Source organism: Amblyomma mixtum, chromosome 9 (assembly GCF_055824585.1).
Source record: "Amblyomma mixtum isolate Tamu chromosome 9, ASM5582458v1, whole genome shotgun sequence".
In the NCBI taxonomy this organism is placed as follows: domain Eukaryota; kingdom Metazoa; phylum Arthropoda; class Arachnida; order Ixodida; family Ixodidae; genus Amblyomma; species Amblyomma mixtum.
This window is the reverse complement of record NC_143020.1, coordinates 67015154-67035964: the sequence shown is the minus strand read 5'-3', so window position 1 is coordinate 67035964 and position 20811 is coordinate 67015154. Positions and strand designations below refer to the sequence as shown.

Sequence of the window (20811 nt, the reverse complement as noted above, 5' to 3'; positions counted from 1 at the left end):
TATTCGCAAATTGTTTGATATAGTGAAACAGTAAAAATCTGATTTCGTTTACAGTTGCGATTGGCCAGCGGAGTAATACAAGACGCCGCGGACCGCGGCCCAGTGTTAGCAACTGCTGTTTTTTTTAAGTTGTATCCTACTATAGTCACCCAGTCAAACACATGAAACAAAAAACACTGCTTAAGAAAATAACTAGATAAAGACTCTGTGCTTAGGACATTGCGTCACACGTTTCACTGGCAATTAATGCGATTTCTGCATATTAGACCAGAATAAAAGAAAAGAAGCGAACTGAACGCATGCACATCGTGAAAGAAATTGAATAGACGGGCGAATTAGTCCATGATGGATGCGCTAAATATTAACAACAAACTGCTGAAAGCAAAACCTGTGGGAAGAATGGCTTCCATCCAACGCCTTCCGCCAGCGCGGCTCACGGCAGCACTTCCCACTTAATCTGAAGCTGGTCCTCCACCACGACGCCACTGAGCCTGAGAGTGCTAAGCCTAAACGAAGGATCAGAAAAACAAAATGCTGAGTTACTTGGTGTTGTAGGCTTTTGTATGCATGGATATTCACGGGGTGACTTAATTTCAACGAGATACTGCCTCTTATCTTGCGGGTGTATTACGCCCAGCCGTATTCTGTGCTGGAATGGCCACTCAACAGCGCCGTCGTTGTCACCCTTATGCAAGCGGAGACTGGCGTGCAGGCGCACTGATTCGCCATCCTTTATCAAGTAGACTCCAGGTGACATGCAGTATCCACACATGTACACCTGGTCGCTCTCGTAGTAAGCATGGCCTTCTCTAAGCACTTTTTCTTCGAGCGATTCGATGCCTCTGACATAGAAGACTGTATGCTCTGGTCGTGGTTCATGCCTTCCAAGCACTGCCTTAATGCGGTCCAGAGTCCTCTCGCTATTATCCACACTTTCAACTTTCATTTCATGAATTGATTCTAGACTTCGCGAGCAATTATCACAGCTCTCTTTCTTTGCAGTCGCCAACTCATCTTTAACTATTTTTTCCAGTTTGTTTAGGTTGCTCGAAAGGTTATCAGTACGCGTTATCAACTGCTCTTTCAACTGCTCGTTACCACTGGCGGATTCGCGCACACCCCTTGTCACACTCTCCTGGATTTGTCTCGTTGCTTGGGTCAGTTCATCTCTGAGCGCTTCTTTAAAAGTGTTTCTCCCGTGAGACGTTTCGTTTAGTCTATCACCGCGGCATTGAACATCAGCAACCAGCTGCCCAAGATGCTCTCTCATTTCCACCGCCTTCTCCTGAATGACTCGTTGGAAGGAGTTTGGAAGTGCTGCGTCTTCCGTGTCGCTGGTCTGATGGCCAGATTCTGGAGCAAAAGGCGTCGACGGTGCTGCACACTCCGATCTTAGGTGTGAGCACACATCGCTGCAAAGAACCGAGGCCGAACACTTGGAGCACCGTGCAGAGTGGTGTCTACATTCCCGCTGGAAATGCTGGGGGAGCTGGGAAGCAGCCACCACGGTCTCGCAGCCGTTGTCTTCGTTCCAGCACCTAACCTGCAATGAATAATTGAAGGAAATGTAGAAAGTGCAACTTCCGCCATCGCGCTTCCAGACTGGCGCGCGCGGGCGCCGCAACCACCGCCGACATATCGGTATTCCCGAAAAATGAGGTCGTCGCGCCATACCAGCAGCTGACTTCATTCACTCAAGCCACGGTTGACATCAGCACAATCGTGACGCGCGAATGCGCTAGTCACGTGTTTTTTTGTTTTGTTTTTTTTTGCATTTCGCGTGCTTTCTTTGCAGCTCGGAAAAAAGATACACGTGAGGCTTTCTTTATCCCAAATAAATGCAATGGGTGTTTCTGAAGGTGCTCTCCAACTGTGCTATTCACATCTGCTGTATAATATCAATATTTAGGGGTTGATAAAAGTCATCTTAATAGCTAATTAATTATTTACAAAATAAAAATTGCCTTGGATGCGCAAGCTGGCTGGTAGCTGTATGTAAGTGGTTTCCCTGGCCTATCTCAAATGTCTTATTTTTTAACCCTTGGCTAAAGTTAGGCTTGACACCCTGTATAAATGTTCGTAACATATCTGCGAGCAATTCAAGCATGCTAGCACCAATTTACAACCTTCACTATGCCTGCTCCGCGCGTTCACGGAGCAGCATATACAGAGTGTCCCAGCTAACGTGGACCAAGTTTTAAGAGAATAAGAGAAAACCTAAGCGTTCTTCAGAATTGAAATTCAATGGATGTTGGTGGGGTTTATCTGATGTTACGATACCATTTTTTTAGCTCCTCCTATTTGAATAATTAGTTGAGATAAATAAATTAACTTTTTAAACTTGATACGTTCAGGCGTCAATAGGAAAGTTGTGGAGTTCCACAAATATTGTCCAACCCAGGCACTTACAACGAGATACGCTTAGCGTGGCCGTTTTTAATTGGGGTAAACGAAAGCCCGCGGAGTATAAAAAATACCACGTGGCAACGAGCCCCTTGCGCCCGAATGCGCCGCGATTATAGTGCTCTCATGCGTGCTTTGTAAAAATGCATCACTCGCTTCGCGCGTTTCGTGCTATATTAAAAAAGTTAATTTATTTATCTAGACAAATTATTCAAATAGGACGAGCGAAAAAAATGGTACTGTAACTTAAGATAAACACCAACAACATCATCGCAATATCAGTTCTGAAGAAAGCTTCGGTTTTGTTTTTAAATATTTGTCCAAGTAAGTTGGGACACCCTGCATACCTGCAAATTGTTTCAAGTACCACGAATAAATGACAAAAAAAGTTGCCACTGGCTTAGCGCAGCTATGCCAGGATATAACGTAGCGAGAGCTACCTGGCGTCTGCGCCTCGCAAGACGTTCTTCTCTTTCCACAGGCGTCTCCGCCGCTCATTCTCGCGTGGCGGCGGCGGCGAACTGTGACGTCATGCGCCGAGCACCTGCTGCTCCTCTATGGTTGCGCGCATGCGCACTATCAGCCTCGCAGGCTCGCGGCAAAATGCTTGATTTGGTTGCGTGGTGTAGCTCTCGCTACAAAATTGGCTCACCGGAGCTGGGCGAAACCAACAACATATTGTTTCCCGTCATGTGGGGATCCTCATAGTAATTTTCAAATGCGCTCTATTTGTTAATTACCTAAGATCACTTATGCAAATTTTCTATTTATTTCAGCGTCACGTGCGTTCCCTTACGTTGGAGAGGGAGTAAACCAAGAAACCGATCCTGTTTTTGCAGCAACGTATCTTCTACATGGTGCTTTTTTTCGTAGTTTAAAGAAAGCCTATGAAATATGAAAAATTGGCGGGGGCTTAGCTTTAGCCTGGTAGGTTGCGAAAGCCCCCAAGGGTTCCTGTAGTGAGCAGGGGAGTGAAGGTATCAAAAGGAAGACTCCTGTCCAGGTAATACCATATTATCATAGGTTTTCACATAATTTCAAGAAGCTGGCTGCGCGTTATAATGTACAAGTAGTTTTCTCTGCCTCATGTAAGCTTTGCAAGATCGGCACTAAGAAAATGGTAAAACGAGATGACTGCACGACGAAACATAAACGAAGTTTACGGTATGTCAGGCGAACGTTCTGTACAGAATTCCTATCAGTTGCGGGCGTCACATTGGGCAGACAGGAAGATGCTTCAATGAGAGGGCAAGAGAACAAAGATTATGCGTACGCAACAAATCAGGAAGCAACCTAGCCGACCATTGCAAAGCATGTGAAACAGAGCGAGAGAACGGAGGCTATCCAAATATAGATAAAACAGAATTCTTAACATCAGCTAAAGGAAAAACAGAGCGTGAAGTCATGGAGGCGCATTTTATAAGAAAAGCTGGGAAAAACTGCTTTAGCGCACCTTGTATTCAATTACTGGACAGTGAAGCTGAATTCCTTGTTGGCTATCTGTAGGTGTGAACCATGTCTCAAGACTGCTTACCGTAAGCACCCTTTCTTCTTGTGAACTAGAACGGTCCCGCTTTTCCTTTGCGTTTTCTTACTACTTTTATTCCTTGCCATTTTATTGGCTTTTACTTCATTTGTCTTTGCCATTTCTCATATTTGCATATCCCCCCCCCCTCGTTGTTTTCTCGTGGAGCCCTCTACACTCCTGTTTTATACTTCTCGTTTTATCCTTTTCTGTATCGGTCTTTCTGTATTTTTTCATGCACATATTCTTCATCGTTTCCTAGTTTTTAATTTTTTTCCATTTTATTATGTACAGTATCACATCCTTTTCCTGTTTCCGGCCTAATTGTCTGCTATCTTTTACTTCCATTGCCAATCCCATAAATGTAGTTTCCTCATTGTCATTCTGTCTTCACCACGTGCTTGTCTTAGTGTAGGGCCTTGTACAATCCTTTCATCTTTTAGTCGATATATTTTTATCTCCCCGTTTTGCGGCGTTATTTGTTTGGCTGTTAACTTTGACAAGCTTGAAAAGCGCTTTTTGCAGTAAGTTTCAGTACACGATGTCTCATTTCTCTCGGTGTTCCCCCGGCACCGTGTTTTCATTTTCTTACTTTATCGTATTTTTCTGCTTATTGTCCACACGCTATTGTGCTCTTCTTTGCACATGCTCATCGCTTGATGTTGGTGATTGGCTCCTATATATTAGACGTGGTGGCATTCCGAAAATAAAGTTGCAAGTTAGCGCCTGTCCTCTCCTCTTCTGTGTCGTCCGTTTCCTTTTAGCGCTATGTTTTCGAAGCGAGATACTTGGCCGCCTTTTTAAAAACGAAAGACGCCGAAATCATTTCCAGGAGAGCTAGAAACCACGGCTTTGGATAGTGAACTTCACGATTCTGTTGAGTACGCCGAAGTAAGTGCAGAGGACTGCTAGTGTTGTTCGTCTTCACAAGCACGCTAGCAAGGCACGCGAAGCATGAGGCACGCGCATAAATGACATCACGTGGAAAACCTTTCGTACACGCGTTTAAGTACAGCGACACAGCAGGACACCATATGCGCAGCTTCACTTCACAAGTTTCTGAAACGAATATCCATGAAAAGTCCGTTGCAGAAAACTTGCTGAGAAACGTGACCCTGCAAGCAAGACGCGCAAAGCATGAGACACATCGCAATCCTTTCGTTGACGAGCTAAACACAGCGACAAAAACCAACACGTGAAAAAATGGGCCCGTGCGCGCCGACTGCTCAAACTGGCTCTGGCGCAGCCGCAGGACGGGTTAGGGTGCCTCGATTCCAGCGCCGGGTCGGGTTGGACGGGTTACGGGTCGGCTCACAGCGCCCTCTCGCGGACATCAGCGGTGGTGCAGCACAGAAAAAATGCTTTGTTCTCTCGGCGCCTGCTCAGGCCGTTAGGAGAGAGCGAGAAAGCGCGCGCGTCGAGACCGGCCGTGCCGTGACTACCGCCGCCCTCCGCCGACACATCGAGCTAATCCAGATCATGAGAGGGAAATAACTAGAAGAATAAGAATGGGGTGAAGCGCATATGGCAGGTTATCTCAGATCATCCATGGCAGTTTACCAATATCCCTCAAGAGAAAAGTATACAACAGGTGTATCTTACAGGTACTCTCCTATGGGGCAGAAACGTGGAGGCTAACAAAGAGGGTTCAGCTTAAGGACAACGCAGCGAGCTATGGAAAGAAAAATGATAGGTGTAACGTTAAGAGATCGGAAGCGGGCGGAGTGGGTGAGAGAACAAACGCGGGGTAATGATATTGTCACGTAGCAGTTGGTACAGGTAGCGCCGCGTCCAGACGGCAGAGGAACGCCAACACCGAGATGATGCCAGCGCACACCGAGACGGCCAGGATGGAACGTCGAGCTTCGTCTTCTTCAGCAGCGAACCGCGTGGCGCACGAGCTGCGTGCCGAACAGCCGCCGAGCGGCTATTGTTGTAGACGCGGCATTACCCTCCCTCTCGGAAAGAGCATCGGCCCGATGCTTTAACAAGAAAATAGGGAGAAAGAAGCAAAAAACAACAGAGTAACGCACGGCACTTAGTCACTGAATGTCTCGCGAAAAATAGGGCTTCATCCGCACTACATGAACAATCTCTGGTCTCTGCTGACGGCGAGTAGTCCGGGAAGCCCCATCAGGGAGGACTTCATAGGTTACGTCGCTTAGCTGACGGAGAACTCGGTAGGGGCCGAAATACTGCTTGAGCAGTTTTTCGGAAAGGCCACGGCGTCGAATGGGGGTCCATACCCACACTTTGTCGTCCGGGGCGAACGTCATCAGTCTGTGGCGGCGGTTGTAACGTCGGGCGTCACGGTCTTGTTGGTTCAGGATGCGCACTCTTGCAAGTTGTCGAGCTTCTTCTGCGCGAAGCGTGAACTCCTCGGCGCCAACGTCGGGGTCGCGGCCATCATGGGGCAGCATTGCTTCCAACATTGTCGACACTTCGCGGCCGTACAACAGACAGAAGGGCGTCCTCCGCGTGGTTTCCTGTTGAGCCGTGTTATACGCGAAAGTAATATATGGCAGGATATTGTCCCAAGATCGATGCTCAACGTCAACATACATGGACAGCATGTCGACGAGAGTTTTGTTGAGGCGCTCGGTCAGGCCATTCGTCTGGGGATGGTAGGCGGTTGTTTTCCTGTGAGTAGTGCCACTCAGCCGCATAAGGGATTCCAAGAGTTTGGCAGTGAAAGCGGTGCCTCTATCCGTGATAATTAGTGCTGGAGCGCCATGCCGGAGGACGATGCGTTCCACGAAAAATTTCGCAGCCTCGGCTGCTGTGCCGCGCTGCAGGGCCTTGGTTTCAGCGTAGCGCGTAAGGTAATCAGTAGCGACTATAATCCACCGGTTTCCCGAAGATGAAGTTGGAAAAGGGCCGAGAAGGTCCATGCCAACTTGCTCAAACGGGAGTCTGGGCACTTGAACGGGATGTAAAAGTCCAGCTGGCTTGACAGGGGGTGTTTTTCGTCGTTGACAATTACGGCACGTGCGCACATAGTGTCGTACAGTCGCCGCAAGCTTAGGCCAGTAATAGCTCTTTTTGATCCGAGCCAGAGTGCGGGCGTAGCCGAGGTGACCTGCGGTGGGCTCGTCGTGACACGCCTGCAAGATTTCTTCACGGAGATTCGCTGGAACGACGAGGAGGTAGTCGCTTCCGGTTGGAGAAAAGTTGGCTTTGTACAGCACGTTGTTGCGCAGACAAAAGGAGGACTGGGTTCTTGCGAAGGGCTGGGGAACCTCCTCGGTACGGGCTTCCAGGAAGTCGATGAGAGGTTTCAGCGCCGGGTCCTCACGTTGCTGACTGGAAATAGTCGCTGCGTCTACGGCTGCGATGAGAGGAAAGTCTGGTTCGTCGTCGTCGCGCGCAGCCTCGACTGGATATCTGGACAAGCAGTCGGCATCGTTGTGCTGGCGCCCTGATTTATAAACGATGGACATGTCAAACTCCTGAAGGCGTAAGCTCCAACGCGCAAGACGGCCAGAGGGATCCCGTAAGTTCGTCAGCCAGCAAAGAGAGTGGTGGTCGGTGACAACTTGAAAATGGCGGCCGTACAGGTAAGGTCGAAATTTTGTCACAGCCCATACCACGGCAAGGCATTCTTTTTCGGTCGTGGAATAATTAGATTCGGCACGAGACAGAGTGCGGCTGGCGTATGCTATTACGCGCTCAGCGCCGTCCTGCCACTGGACGAGTACAGCACCGATACCCACGTTGCTGGCATCTGTGTGGACGAGAGTCTCCGCACGAGAATCGAAATGACCAAGGACAGGCGTGGTTTGCAAGCGTCGCCATAATTCATCAAATGCCTGCTGCTGCTGTTCTGTCCACGTGAATGGGACGTCCTCTCTTGTAAGATGCGTCAACGGTGCAGCAAGTCGGGAAAAGTTGGCAATGAACCGCCGGTAATACGCGCAAAGGCCCAAAAAACGCCGGACCGTTTTCTTGTCCGAAGGAGTGGGAAAGTTGGCGACGGCAGCTGTTTTAGCAGGATCCGGCCGGACTCCACGATGGCTGACGACATGGCCCAGGAAAAGGAGCTCCTCATAACCAAAGTGGCATTTCTCGGGCTTCAACGTCAGGCCGGCAGATCGTATAGCCTGTAGCACGGTCAAGAGGCGCTGGAGGTGTTCTTCGAACGTTGGCGAAAATACAACAACGTCGTCCAGGTATACCAAGCACGTCTGCCATTTCAGGCCCGACAAAACAGCGTCCATCGTTCTCTGAAATGTTGCTGGAGCTGAACACAAACCGAAATGAAGGACCTTGAACTCATAAAGGCCATCCGGCGTCACGAACGCTGTCTTCTCGCGATCCCGCTCGTCAACTTCGATCTGCCAGTAACCACTTTTTAAGTCCAGCGAAGAAAAGTAGCGCGCGTGCCGCAACCGGTCAAGAGAGTCGACAATGCGTGGTAACGGGTAGACGTCTTTCTTGGTAACCTGGTTAAGCTTCCGGTAGTCAACGCAAAATCGCAGACTACCATCCTTCTTCTTAACCAAAACCACAGGCGAAGCCCACGGGCTCCTCGACGGCTGAATAACACCATCCTGCAGCATCTCTTTGACTTGTTCAGCTATGGCTTCACGCTCCCGCAGTGAGACACGGTATGGGTTTTGCCGAATTGGTCGGGTACTGCAGTCCGTAATGATGCGGTGCTTAGCGAGAGTCGTCTGTTTGACTGCCGACGTAGACGAGAAACAGTCTTGGAACTGATGCAGTAGGCCGACTAGGCTCTCCCTATCGGCTGGGGTTAAGCCTGGGTTCACGTCGAGGATCAGCTGAGGTGTGCAAGAATTGGACGTTTCGCTCTGGAGGGCAAGGCAGTCGTTAATTTCGGCGATGCCCTCGAAGTATGCGACCGCAGTGCCCTTGGCGATGTGTTGCCGTTCGGTCCCGAAATTCGTTAGAAGGACATCTGCTAGGCCGTTCCGTAGCGTGACGATACCTCTGGCGATGCAGACCCCATGGGAGAGCACAAGCGCAGTGTTCTGTTCTGCTACGCCGTCAGCACTGCACAGGTCGTCACAAATGACGGTAACGAGGGCACAGGATCGCGGAGGGACGGTCACATCGGCGTCGATTATGCGCAGGGCCACTCTGCGTGGTTCGGTGTCGGCTGGAATCGTTCCAGGGGTCGAAAATGTTACCAGACGATCAGGAAGGTTTATGATAGCACCATGCTCACGCAAGAAGTCCATTCCGAGAATCAGGTCTTTGCAGCAGTGCGGCAGAACAACAAAAGTGCCAACAAAAGCAGAATTGGCAATGGTGACTCGAGCAGTGCATCTTCCGACAGGCGTCATGAGGTGACCGCCAGCAGTACGAATTTGAGGTCCATCCCAGGCTGTCTTTACCTTGCTGAGGCGATCCGCGAGGTGCTTGCTTATGATCGAAAAGTCCGCGCCTGTATCGACTAAAGCAGTCACTGGGTGCCCGTCAACGTGAATGCGGAGGTCGGCGCTAACTGCATCGGTGTCAGGGAAACTCGGGTTCACAAAATCGTGCTGCGGCGGCATCGGGATCTCGGCATCGCGCTCCGGCGGCGTTCGGGGGTCTTCGTTATATCCGCTGTCAGCAACCTTCCCCCCTGAGGTCGCCGCTTTCAGTTTCCCCGGCGCGGGCTTGGAGACCTGCCCCGCAGTCCATCTGAGAAAGGCTGGCGGCTGGGCGACGTGACGCGTGCGGGAGACGGAGATCGGGGTCGGCGGTTAGAGGTGGTGTCATGGGCAGTAAGGTACTCCTCTATTTCGTGGGGTCGCTCACCGAAACGGGGACAAGGAGCGTCACGTGGGAAACCCCGGAGGCCGATTTCACGGTATGGGCAACGGCGATACAGGTGGCCGGCTTCCCCGCAATGGTAACAGAGCGGCTGCTGATCAGAAGTGCGCCAAACAGCCGCCTTCCGGGCCGGTGGGCGCATGGCAGGTCCTCGCTGAGGCCGCTGGTAGAATGACGGTGGCGGAGCGGTTGGCGGCGGCGGGTGGTACGGCAAGCGTTGCACAGGTGGCAACTCGGAACGGAGAGCCGCGGCGTAGCTCATGGGGCGTGGCTCCGGCATGACTGGAGGAGGCGGTGAAAATGCTTGACGAATCTCGTCGCGCACAACCTCGGTAAGAGCCGCAGCCGTCGGGTCAGACGAGGCAAGGGTCAGTTTCTGCAGCTCTTCACGGACCACGGCGCGTATGAGTTCACGCAGCGACGCATTGTCGCTGGACACGCTCAAAGAAGCCGCACTGGCGCTTGGCTCACCGCACAAGGAGTCATTTCGGCGGTAGCGTTGATGCAAGGCCCGCTCAATGGCGGTCGCCTCTTTGATGAAGTCGGCTACCGTCTGCGGGGGATTCCGGACCAAACCAGCGAAGAGTTGGTCCTTCACACCTTGCATCAGGTGGCGGAGCTTCGCGGATTCCGCCATATCTGGGTCAGCGCGCCGACAAAGACGGGTCACGTCCTCGGCGAACATGGCAACTGTCTCATTAGGCTTTCGGACGCGAGCGTCCAGGAGGCGCCGCGCACGATCCCGGCGGTCCGTGCTAGCAAAGGTGTCCCGGACCTGCTGGCGGAAGGTATCCCAGCTTTGGAGATCGGCCTCCCTGTTCTCGAACCAAATCTTGGCTCCATCTTCGAGGGCGAAATACACGTTCCGCAGCTTCTGCGCAGGGCTCCATTGGTTGAAATCGGCAACCCGCTCAAACTGGTCAAGCCAGTCTTCAACGTCTTCGAAAGTGACGCCATGGAAGCTGGCTGGCACGCGGGGTTGCTGGAGCGTCAAGTGTGAAGCGCTAGCCTGAGCCATGGTGGTATGCTCACCAGGTCGATGAGTGCGTGCCTCTTGTGGGAGGAGACCAAACTCTGGGACCAGTCCCAGGAGGCGGCGGCTGCTGCGGTGAACGGGCGTGCAGACAAGGGGTAGCTGGTCAGGACTCGATGAGCGGCTGTCTGAAGAGGTGTTGGACATGGGACGTCGAGCCCGCAACCTCCACCAGTGTCACGTAGCAGTTGGTACAGGTAGCGCCGCGTCCAGACGGCAGAGGAACGCCAACACCGAGATGATGCCAGCGCACACCGAGACGGCCAGGATGGAACGTCGAGCTTCGTCTTCTTCAGCAGCGAACCGCGTGGCGCACGAGCTGCGTGCCGAACAGCCGCCGAGCGGCTATTGTTGTAGACGCGGCAATATCCTAGTTGAAATCAAGAGGAAGAAGTGGGCTTGGGCAGGGCATGTAATGCGAGGGGAAGATAATCGCTGGTCCTTTAGGGTAACGGAGTGGGTTCCAAGAGAAGGCAAACGTAGGAGGGGGCGGCTGAAAATTAGTTGGGCGGATGAGATTAAGAAATTTGCGGCAATAAGGTGGCCGCGGCTGGCGCAGGACAGTGTTAATTGGTAAGACATTGGAGAGGCCTTTGTCCTGCAGTGGGCGTAGTCACGCTGATGATGATGATCATGACGTCACCTTGACTGTACCGCCACTGGTGAGAGAAGCGCGACACTCACCGCCGTGACTACCGCCGCCCTCCGCCGACAGATCGAGCTGGGGGCCCTTTTTTTCGCAGCTGGTTTGACGTCACCTCGACTGTAGCGCCACTGGTGAGAGGAGCACGAGGCTCACCGCCGTGACTACCGCCGCCCTCCGCCGACAGATCGAGCTGGGGCCCTTTTTTTCGCAGCTGGTATGACGTCACCTCGACTGTAGCGCCACTGGTGAGAGGAGAGCGAGGATCACCACCGTGACTACGGCCGCCCTCCGCCGACGGGTCGAGCTGGGGGCCCTTTTTTTCGCAGCTGGTATGACGTCTCCTCGACTGTAGCGCCACTGGTTAGAGGAGAGCGAGGCTCACCGCCGTGACCACGGCCGCCCTCCGCCGACGGGTCGAGCTGGGGGCCCTTTTTTTCGCAGCTGGTATGACGTCACCTCGACTGTAGCGCCACTGGTGAGAGGAGCGCGAGGGTCACCGCCGTGACCAAAATGAAGAATGGTCTGGCAAGAAGTTAGCAGATGCATTTAATGATTTTTGTGGAACTGAAAAGAATTGATTATGATGAAATGGCTTTGAATTACATAAAGTGCACCGTGGATCACACCTGTTTCTTAAGTCCTGTTACAGAGGCTGAAGTAGTGTCAGTATTTCTGGCAATAAATAACAGCGGAAGTAGCGATGCTGACGGTGTTAAGATTAAACCTGTGAAACATGTCCTAGACAGAATTGCACCCTATATCACACACATATTTAACCTTTGTCTAGCAAATGGCGTGTTTCCACAGAAGATGCAGACTGCAAAGGTAACAGTTGTCTACAAAAAGGGAGACAAAAATGACTTTGCAAACTATAGGCCATTGTCAATATTGCCTGTTTTCTCCAAAGGGTTTGAAAAAATAATTTTGTCCCGGATGAATAACTTCTGTAGTAAGCATAATATAGTAACACCTTCACAGTTTGGATTTCGGAAAAATCTGTCTACGGAACTTGCTTTTTTAGAACAAAAAAAATTCATTTTAAACTTTTTTGATGACAAATGTTTAGCTTTAGGAATATATGTAGATTTTTCAAAGGCCTTTGATCATCTTAACCACATGTTACTGCTTAAAAAGCTTCAAGTATAAGGTTTCCGTGGACAATCCTTGTTACTTTTGAGCAGTTATCTTAAGCATCGACAGCAGTATGTAGAATTAAACGGTCACCGATCAGATGTCAAAGCTATCTTATCTGGTGTGGCCCAAGGCAGCATCTTGGGCCTATTCCTTTTCAATATATATGTGAATGACATAACAGAAACAGACATTGAAACAAAAATTGTAATATATGCAGACGACACCACCTTGCTTTTTTCCGGGTCATGCCCCTCATCTATGATTGCAAAAGCAAACACAACGCTTACTGAACTTGAAAAGTGGGCAAGATTTAACGCCCTCAAGATTAATACCTCAAAAACTAAAGCCATTATTTTCCGCCCCGAGAACAAGAACATCCAAAATAATGATGGTATATTTCTTGATAATTTGAAAATAGATGTTGTTAGCTCTCAAAATACTAGGTGTATTTTTCAATGAGAAAATGACTTGGGACGAGCACACAAATTACATAGCATCTAAACTATCCCGTGTCATAGGAACAGTTTACGCTCACAAAAACATTCTCCCTGTAAATGTAAAAATGCTCCTGTATAATTCATTGTTCTGCTCGCATCTAAATTACTGTCACTTGGTATGGGGAAATACATCTTTCACAAACCTCCAAAGATTATTTACCCAAAAAAAAAAGAATTCTTAGAATAGTATATAATGTAGCATATGACCACCCATCCAAACCATTTTTTGAGAAAGGCGACATAATGCCAATTAATGATTTATATGCATACTGCTTACTCTCTAAATACAAAACCGAAAATAAAAGCAATACTCCTTTCATTGCCACACTGGCTTCATTATGCAAAAAACACGCATCGTACAAAACAAGAAGCAACGAAATATGGCACATTTATGCATACGGAACAGGTTATGGCAAACAGATGCTTAGGTATAGTCTGCTGCACTATCTTAACCTCTCCCATAGCCACAACATGACTGTTGAGCACTCGAAAAAAAAACAGTTGCAAAACTTTGTTTCAAATATATTGTAACCGTGTGTAACTTTTGAATCGTAATTTCTGTAATTTTGTATAATTTTTTGTGGTTGTGATTTTGTAACTTCTGAATGGTAATTCCTGTAATTGTGTTTAAATTTATGTGATTACAATTTTGCAATTTGTCATTTATGTAATTTTGTCTTTACGTATGATTTTTACGCGCTACAAAGTGTTACAGTTGTGTCAAAAAATAGGTTCTGTTCATGCTTCCTTTATTTCTTTAGTATTACTGCGGGGTTTTTCTTTCTTTTTTTTAATCTTTGCTGGTATGCTGTTATGCTGTCTGCATATTTTTCCTGTACAACTTCTATCTATTTTTGGGGAGGCGAGAGCTCGTCAAGCTACATCCCTAGCTTTTTCTCTCTGCCTCCCTCATCCTTGTGATGGAAAATAAAGGCATTATTATTATTATTATGACTACGGCCGCCCTCCGCCGACGGATCGAGCTGGGGGCCCTTTTTTACGGCCGCCCTCCACCGAGGGATCGAGTTGGGGGCCCTTTTTTCGCAGCTGGTGTGACGTCACCTCGACTGTAGCGCCACTGGTGAGAGGAGCGCGAGGCTCTCCGCCGTGACTACCGCCGCCCTCCGCCGACGGATCGAGCTGGGGGCCCTTTTTTTCGCAGCTGGTATCACGTCACTCAGCGAAAGGTCCACCGTAACTACCGTCGCTCCGCGCTGAAGGCTCAAAACTTAGCGTAGTATTGCTTTCGCAATAAAAATTTGCGCTGGCTTAGCTCTGCTATACCAGGATATACGCAGCTTGAAGTGAGGGCGAGGTGTCCACATCTCGGTGGACACCTGAACCACAGGGAAGGCGGAAAACCATTCTCTTGGAACAGTGGACACCTCAAAACGTGCTTTAAGCTAAGTGGCGGTAGTGACAGGTGTGCGCTGCATGCGACGGCATTTACAACGTTGTGCCAGAAACGCGACGCTGAAGCCATAGGGCGTCTGCTACCCTCTTGAAAGCGCGCCGGCGCCGGTGCGTCTGCCAGGTCTATGAATCTACGGTTCTGAAGTGCGCGGCGGCGCCTCCGGCGCAACAGCTGCTCAGCTGTGACGTCACTCGCTCCTCGCGCATGCGCAGCTTCGCTCATCCGCGCTCTCGCGAAACTGCTCATCCACGACAAGTATAGCTCGCACGAGAAAAAAACAAAACTAATATGTAATGACCAGCGCGTTAAACTAGTTTAACCGCCTACTAAACCAAGTGCCGTGCTTACGCAGAACAGCCAGCCTACGCTGACATATTATAACCACGAATAAACACACAATTTTTTTTATTTGCATTTTCCGCGTTCAGGATGCTTTCATACGCAGCACGCGCTGATCTTAAAGTGATGCTGTGCAATAAGCAATGTCGCAGGACAAATAGAGTAGGGAATAATTGATACACGAATGTACGGCAATTGCTATGCTCAAGGCAGAGCCTGGGAAAAATTTATAACCGGCAGTAGCTGACAGACGATTTTCCCATGGTTCTTTGCGTTCGCTTCGGAAACGCACGTTTCCGCACCTGTTGAAAGGTATGAGAGGTAAGAGTAAAAGAACAGACGCGCGTCGCAACAATCGCGTCCCCTGAAGCGTCGACGCTGGCTGTAGCAGATACCTCTGTGCCACCATTCCCCCATGGTTCATTTATTAAGGCGGAAGCCTTTAGTGCCTCATCGTTGTAAGCAGGAGTTGTAGACAGAAATGTCACGCTTTTCAATTGGTCGAAATGGTTGTGACGTCACAGTGCGCGAATTTCAAACGGGTCAAATTGTACTTTGGCTATTAACCATGCAACAAATTAAAGGTATCGCATAGTGATCCTCCAACTAAGTGGGACTGAGTTTAGCTCATTGCTTAATCAACCAATTCTAATTAAGCTTCCTAGCCAGACCACATCAATAAATAAAACAGAGTAGGAAATTGGTCGAGTTGGGGTATCGAACCAGGGTCTCCGGAGTGCGAGACGAGCACGGTAAAAAATCCGGCATGCCAGCTCCATGGTTCGGAATGAACGAAAGCGCGTCTAGTGAATACGGTGTCTTCGTTCACTCCCATCTTCCTCCCTTCCATTAGGGCGAGGTTCAAGTCTCCAGGGAGATATGCGAGACATACATTTCCTTACCTCTCCTCAAAAACTAATTTACCGAAGACGTAGAGCCGAATGGGCGATGTCGTTCTGAGGACTCCCTAGAAGGTTGCATGGCGCTACGAGTTCCATACTCAGAGGCGAAGCTTAACATAGTAACCACACATCAATGACACTAGCAACAACACCGCGCTTACGGCTTTCGCCTCTCCGCGCTTTAGGCCCACCGAGCGCCCGCCCTGAATTATTCTTGTTGTTGTTGTTGTGACTGAGAGAAGGATGAAGAGGAAATTGCACGGGCCTGCTACTGGCTCGAGCCAAGCCACCACCGCTGCCACGTGCAGATAGAGGAGAGTTAAAAGATCAGAGGAAAGAGAAAAAGGAAAGAAAATACGCGCGTCGCAGCAACAACTGCGTCCACCGGAGCGAACGCTGCGCAAAAAGAAGCGGTCGAAGCCGCGCTCGCCGAAACGAGAACAGATGAATTATTCTTCTCTCGCGCGCCCCTATTTATTTTCATGCAAGAGGTGACGTCACAGCTCTGCAGCGCCGCTAGATGGCTTCAGCAAAAAGTAGAAGCTTCTGCACCTTTACAAAGCACGTGCGCCGCCTCATGCTATCTTTCGCTCACAGCGTCTACGCCCACAGATCTCCACTAGGCGGCAGGATGCCGCATTCCCGCTTTCCGAGACGAGCACGAGTGAAGCCTCCGGAAGTTGGACGGCTTGTCCCGCAAGTCAGGTGTCTTGTGTATTTCAATGCACCAAGTCGCGCCTTTTGCCCTTTCGTTCTCAGTTTTTGCGTTGTTCTCGCGTAATGTCTGCTGTTATATGAAATTAAGAAGAGAGCTGAACGCGAGAAATGTGAGCATTGCACGTACAACCCTGTAATTTCAGAGAAACCGAAGAAAACAGGCATGCAGGTCTCACTCTGCCGCGGCAAAGGAGTACGAGCATTAAACACTATGTTCGACCAACTATGTTCGTCGCGACCAAACTCCTCTTCCAACTCAAAAAACAAATTGATTTCGCTTTACACACGATTCTCTGGCGACAAATCATGACCTATTTGATACAGCGCTCTTCTAATGAAAAGTTCTTTTGAGCACACATTTCGGCTGCTTTCTCTGCTTCGCTTACCTCTCTCCGAAGCAGCTCTTCCGCAGGGAAGTCCACCAGAGCGACGTCCTCCTCCTCGTAGTGGTTGCCGTCCAGCGGACACGCATGCGATGCATCCCGCCCGCACTGCTCGTAGCAGCACTCGCATAACACGTGTGTGCATGGTAGCCAGGCCGTTCTCTTCCTCACCAGGCCGCAGGCACTGCATATCCGATGTGGAGGCAGGGGTTCGACGAACTTCAGATCCCTCCAATCGAGCTCAGGGGAAAATCCCACTGTCGCATACTGCGCGCTTGCAGCAGGCATCGTTCTTGACCTACGCTCGTTGCACTGAGCGTCGAAGAAATGCGTATTCCGCCGCCACAAGGATCGCAGTAACGTCTTTCCTTTTTTTCCCTCCCCGTTTGCCAGGGCGATTATCGCAGGCTTATCTGCTGCCGCTTTTGCTGCGTATGCCGGACTGCGCGCCGAGCGAAATCTGTCGCCGGTGGAAAGCTGTGTCACTCACACGTGTTGATCCCGTACGCTAAAAAATATGCGAAATAATGATTGTTGGTTAATTGGTTTTTGACGAAGGAAATTGGCGAAGTATTTGTCTCACATATCTCGGCGGACACCTGAAACGCGCCGCAAGGGAAGGCAGGAAGGTAGGAGTGAAAGAAGAATGATTGTTGTGGGATAGCTTTTGGTGCCGCTATCCGCCAAAACTCTTTCCCAGCTGATGAGTCCAGGCACATCGCTAATTTAGAGCGAAAGCTATGCTATGACCTCAGGGGCGTGTTTCATTCGTTTGCGCATTCGCACTGCTTCAAATGATAAGCCCTGCTGAAAAACAGGCATTGATCTTGATTCTCCTCCCTTGATAACATCGCAAGGTTACTTGTTATCAGGAGGCTTTCTCGAATTCTTTTTCCCGTGAGTGACGTCATCACGAGGCAAGGTAGCAAGACCAGTTGTCTGACCAAGAACGCCATGCCTCAAGCAATGGCTGCGAACCCTAAGCTCTCATATGAAAGTTAATTTTAGGTTAAATTCAGTTACTTTAACTTCGCCGTACAGACTGCACCCGAGAGGGCAGGGTTCGAATAGAATAATATAGTATACATCAGTATACGCTAAAAGAATTAAACTATTTCACACAAAGGATTCAGAACTTCGACTCTACGCCTTATGATGACAACGACGCAATACAAAGTACACGTCGGCGAAATATATGCACCGTTGCTTTTCATTATAACGAAGTCGAAGTGGCCCCACGACCTCTTTGTTAAATCGTTGCTTAATTGTATTCATAGGCTGCCTTGATCGCATACGTCGCATTGGAACAGGCCTGCATAATACCGCCTTGATAGAGGAAAACCTATAAAGCTTTCAGTGCGCCGTCGATGCGTGCCGAGGGAGGCCAACACTTGTACCGAGTGCTCTCGAGGCGGCCCTGAAAGTGTATACACTGACCCAATACGTCAGCCTATATGCAAAGCGGCCATTTCTACCCCAGCTTGCATGAGGTTCAGTGCCAGAAACAGGGTCTTGCAGGAGTAAAGTCGTTGATGAGAGGGAGAGGAGGGGAGAATAGCGTCGATTTCTAAGACATGGTTCCTATAACGCCTGCTGTGATGCTAATAAGGGCACGCTATGGGGATTTCGTCGCGACTATGCACTTCGGTTGGCTTCCCCGTGGTATTTACGAGTACCCTGGCCTGAACGCTTCACCACATGACAGTGACGCACAGCACAGCGGTCTCTACAATTTCGCCTCCATCAAAATTCGACCCCCCCCCCCCCCCCCCCCACCGGATCGCGAATATGAACAAGACAAAAGGCTTCCACATACGTATTCCTTTCCTGCTTTTCTGCATTGGACCGAACACACGCTCATTTTCTGCTTGTTTCGCAGGTTCGAATTCTCGCAACTTTGTTGCATTAGTACTTCTAAGTCGTTCCCGTTGCTTCTGCTGCCAGTTGCTGTTACCATTTGCTATTACCTACGACCAGTGTAAACGTGTTTCTTGTTCATCATGGGAACTGAGATAGCTGACTTGAAGCGTGAAATGCGCAAAGAAATAAGGGAACTGAAGGCTAGTCTAGAGCACATGAACAAAGATGTTGAGGACTTTCGGAGAGACTGTGGTGATCGGGAAAAAGAGAATGCCGCTCTGAAAGTCACAAATGAGGAGCTGATCAAAGAACTTGCACAACTAAAAAAAATGGCAAATGAAAACTCGATGTGGATCACCGCACAGGATCAGTACTCGAGGAAAAAAATTCTTGAGATTAGAGGCATTCCTGAGGACGAAAACGAAAATTTGATGGATGTTCTGGGCAGGCTTGGTGACGCACTTGGTGATTGTATAACACAAGAAGATATTGAGATCTGCCACAGGGTTCCTGTGCGAAACACTGCTGCTGACCAGAAAGATGGCGACGACGATACTGTCGAAAAAAAGGCCGCAGCAAAAAACGAATAGTAACGGCAACATTGCAGTAGCATTCAGCAACCGCGCTAAGTGCGATGCCATTCTTCGGGAAGCACGAAAAATTCGGTGCGGTGCAGATGAACTGGGTTTCTCAGAGAAAGTCTGTCTTTGTTGATGAGCGTCTGTGCCCAAAAATGAGAAAGTTGCTTGGGATGACAACTGGCAAGAAACGGGAGGTGGCCTGGCGTTGCGCATGGGTCGGGAACCGCAGGGTTTACGCACGGAAAACGGAAACGTCCCGAGTTATCCGAATTGATTGTGAGTCCGACCTGGATAAGATGCGCAATGTAGCCGCCTCTCCCTGAGTGCCTATGGCGTGCTCTTTTGTACTTGTATGATTATTTTTGATAGCTGCTCCTCACGATGTTACCTGTCCTTCTGGCAACAGTTATATCAGTGTTCTGCATTGCAACGCCTAAAGTGCGTGAAAGAAATACGACGAACTGGTTATGTTTCTTGCCGAATTCCGTTTCAAGTTTCAAGTTTTTATGGTTACCGAAACGTGGTAATCTTCTACAGCTGATGTTTTGAATCTCCCGGGATGCGAGAGTTTTTTTCTGAACAGGTCCCACCGACGTGGTGGCGGTGTGCTACAGCTGGTATCAAAACAGTTTGCATGTGCTGTACAGCCAGACTTTACTGAAATTAATGCTGATTACTAAGTTATAATGACTCAAAGTGAAAATAAGTTGTTTGCTGTCATTTACCGACCATCTAATGGGAACATAAACCGTTTTTTTAAGTTTTTAGAAACGTTCTTGAATTTCATAATTACGAATAAGCTGCAAATCATTTTAGGCGGTGACTGTAACATTATTCTGTTGGGTAACACTGCTGCCTCCCGTGGATTTCAAATTTTGCTTACTTCCTTATCTTGTGGCAATGTCATAACAGAGCCAACACGAATCACCCATCATTCAGAGAGCCTTTTAGATTTATTTGTGACTAATAATATGAGTGACTGTGTTAAGTCGGGCTGAATAATTACGGGACTAAGTGATCACTTTCCGATATACATGATCTACAAATGCAATACATTTCTTAAAAGAAAGGTTAGCCACTCTGATTCGTACACTGTCAGAGATATAAGTTCCAGGACCCTAGAGGTGTTTGGGAATGAAATAAGCAGTTTAAGCTGGAGTCCGCTTATTGCGTGCAAAACTGCTCAGCAAGCATATGAAATATTTCTCTCATTATTTAAGTCATGCTATCACACATGTTTTAGGCTAAAAATGTAAAACAAATCGAAAAAGTTACGCAAGCCTTCGATGACAGATGAGTGTTTTAAAATGATTAAAAGAAAGGAACAACTATACGCAAAGTTCGTGAAGACACGGAGCTTGGATGACCTCTCAGCTTTCAAAAAATACAGAAATTTTGTCACAACCAGTTTGCGTAAATGAAACAATACGTACTTTGAAATTTTATTTAACAATGCAACTAGTCAGATTGATGTTCTATGGCGCGAACTTAACAAAATATTAAATACTAGCACACGCAACTATCAAGTACTTCAACTAATAGTAAATGCTAAAACACTAAAAGGGAAGGACCTCGCGGACGAGTATAACAAATACT

The 20811-nt window shown here is 49.0% G+C and overlaps 1 protein-coding gene across 1 annotated transcript; it reads right to left on the bottom strand.

Annotated features, from left to right (window-relative positions):
- Positions 1–224: 224 nt before the first annotated feature.
- On the bottom strand, positions 225–17062 carry LOC149329470 (TNF receptor-associated factor 6-like). Its single transcript, XM_089560276.1, has 3 exons — positions 16778–17062; positions 1102–1543; positions 225–1020 (listed from the first exon to the last, which is right to left on the bottom strand). The coding sequence occupies exons 1-3, from the start codon at positions 17060–17062 to the stop codon at positions 434–436; spliced, it is 1314 nt and encodes a 437-aa protein (XP_089416402.1). The 3' UTR covers positions 225–433.
- Positions 17063–20811: the final 3749 nt, after the last annotated feature.

What these genes read in the sequence shown, in the direction of transcription:
- LOC149329470 (XM_089560276.1), bottom strand. Translation starts at nt 17,062, where the DNA reads ATGCCTGCTGCAAGCGCGCAGTATGCGACAGTGGGATTTTCCCCTGAG. An exon ending in AAGAGCTGCTTCGGAGAGAG is followed by an intron (nt 1,544 to 16,777) that starts GTAAGCGAAGCA and finishes TATTCATTGCAG; the next exon opens with GTTAGGTGCTGGAACGAAGA. An exon ending in GGGTGTGCGCGAATCCGCCA is followed by an intron (nt 1,021 to 1,101) that starts GTGGTAACGAGC and finishes TGGAAAAAATAG; the next exon opens with TTAAAGATGAGTTGGCGACT.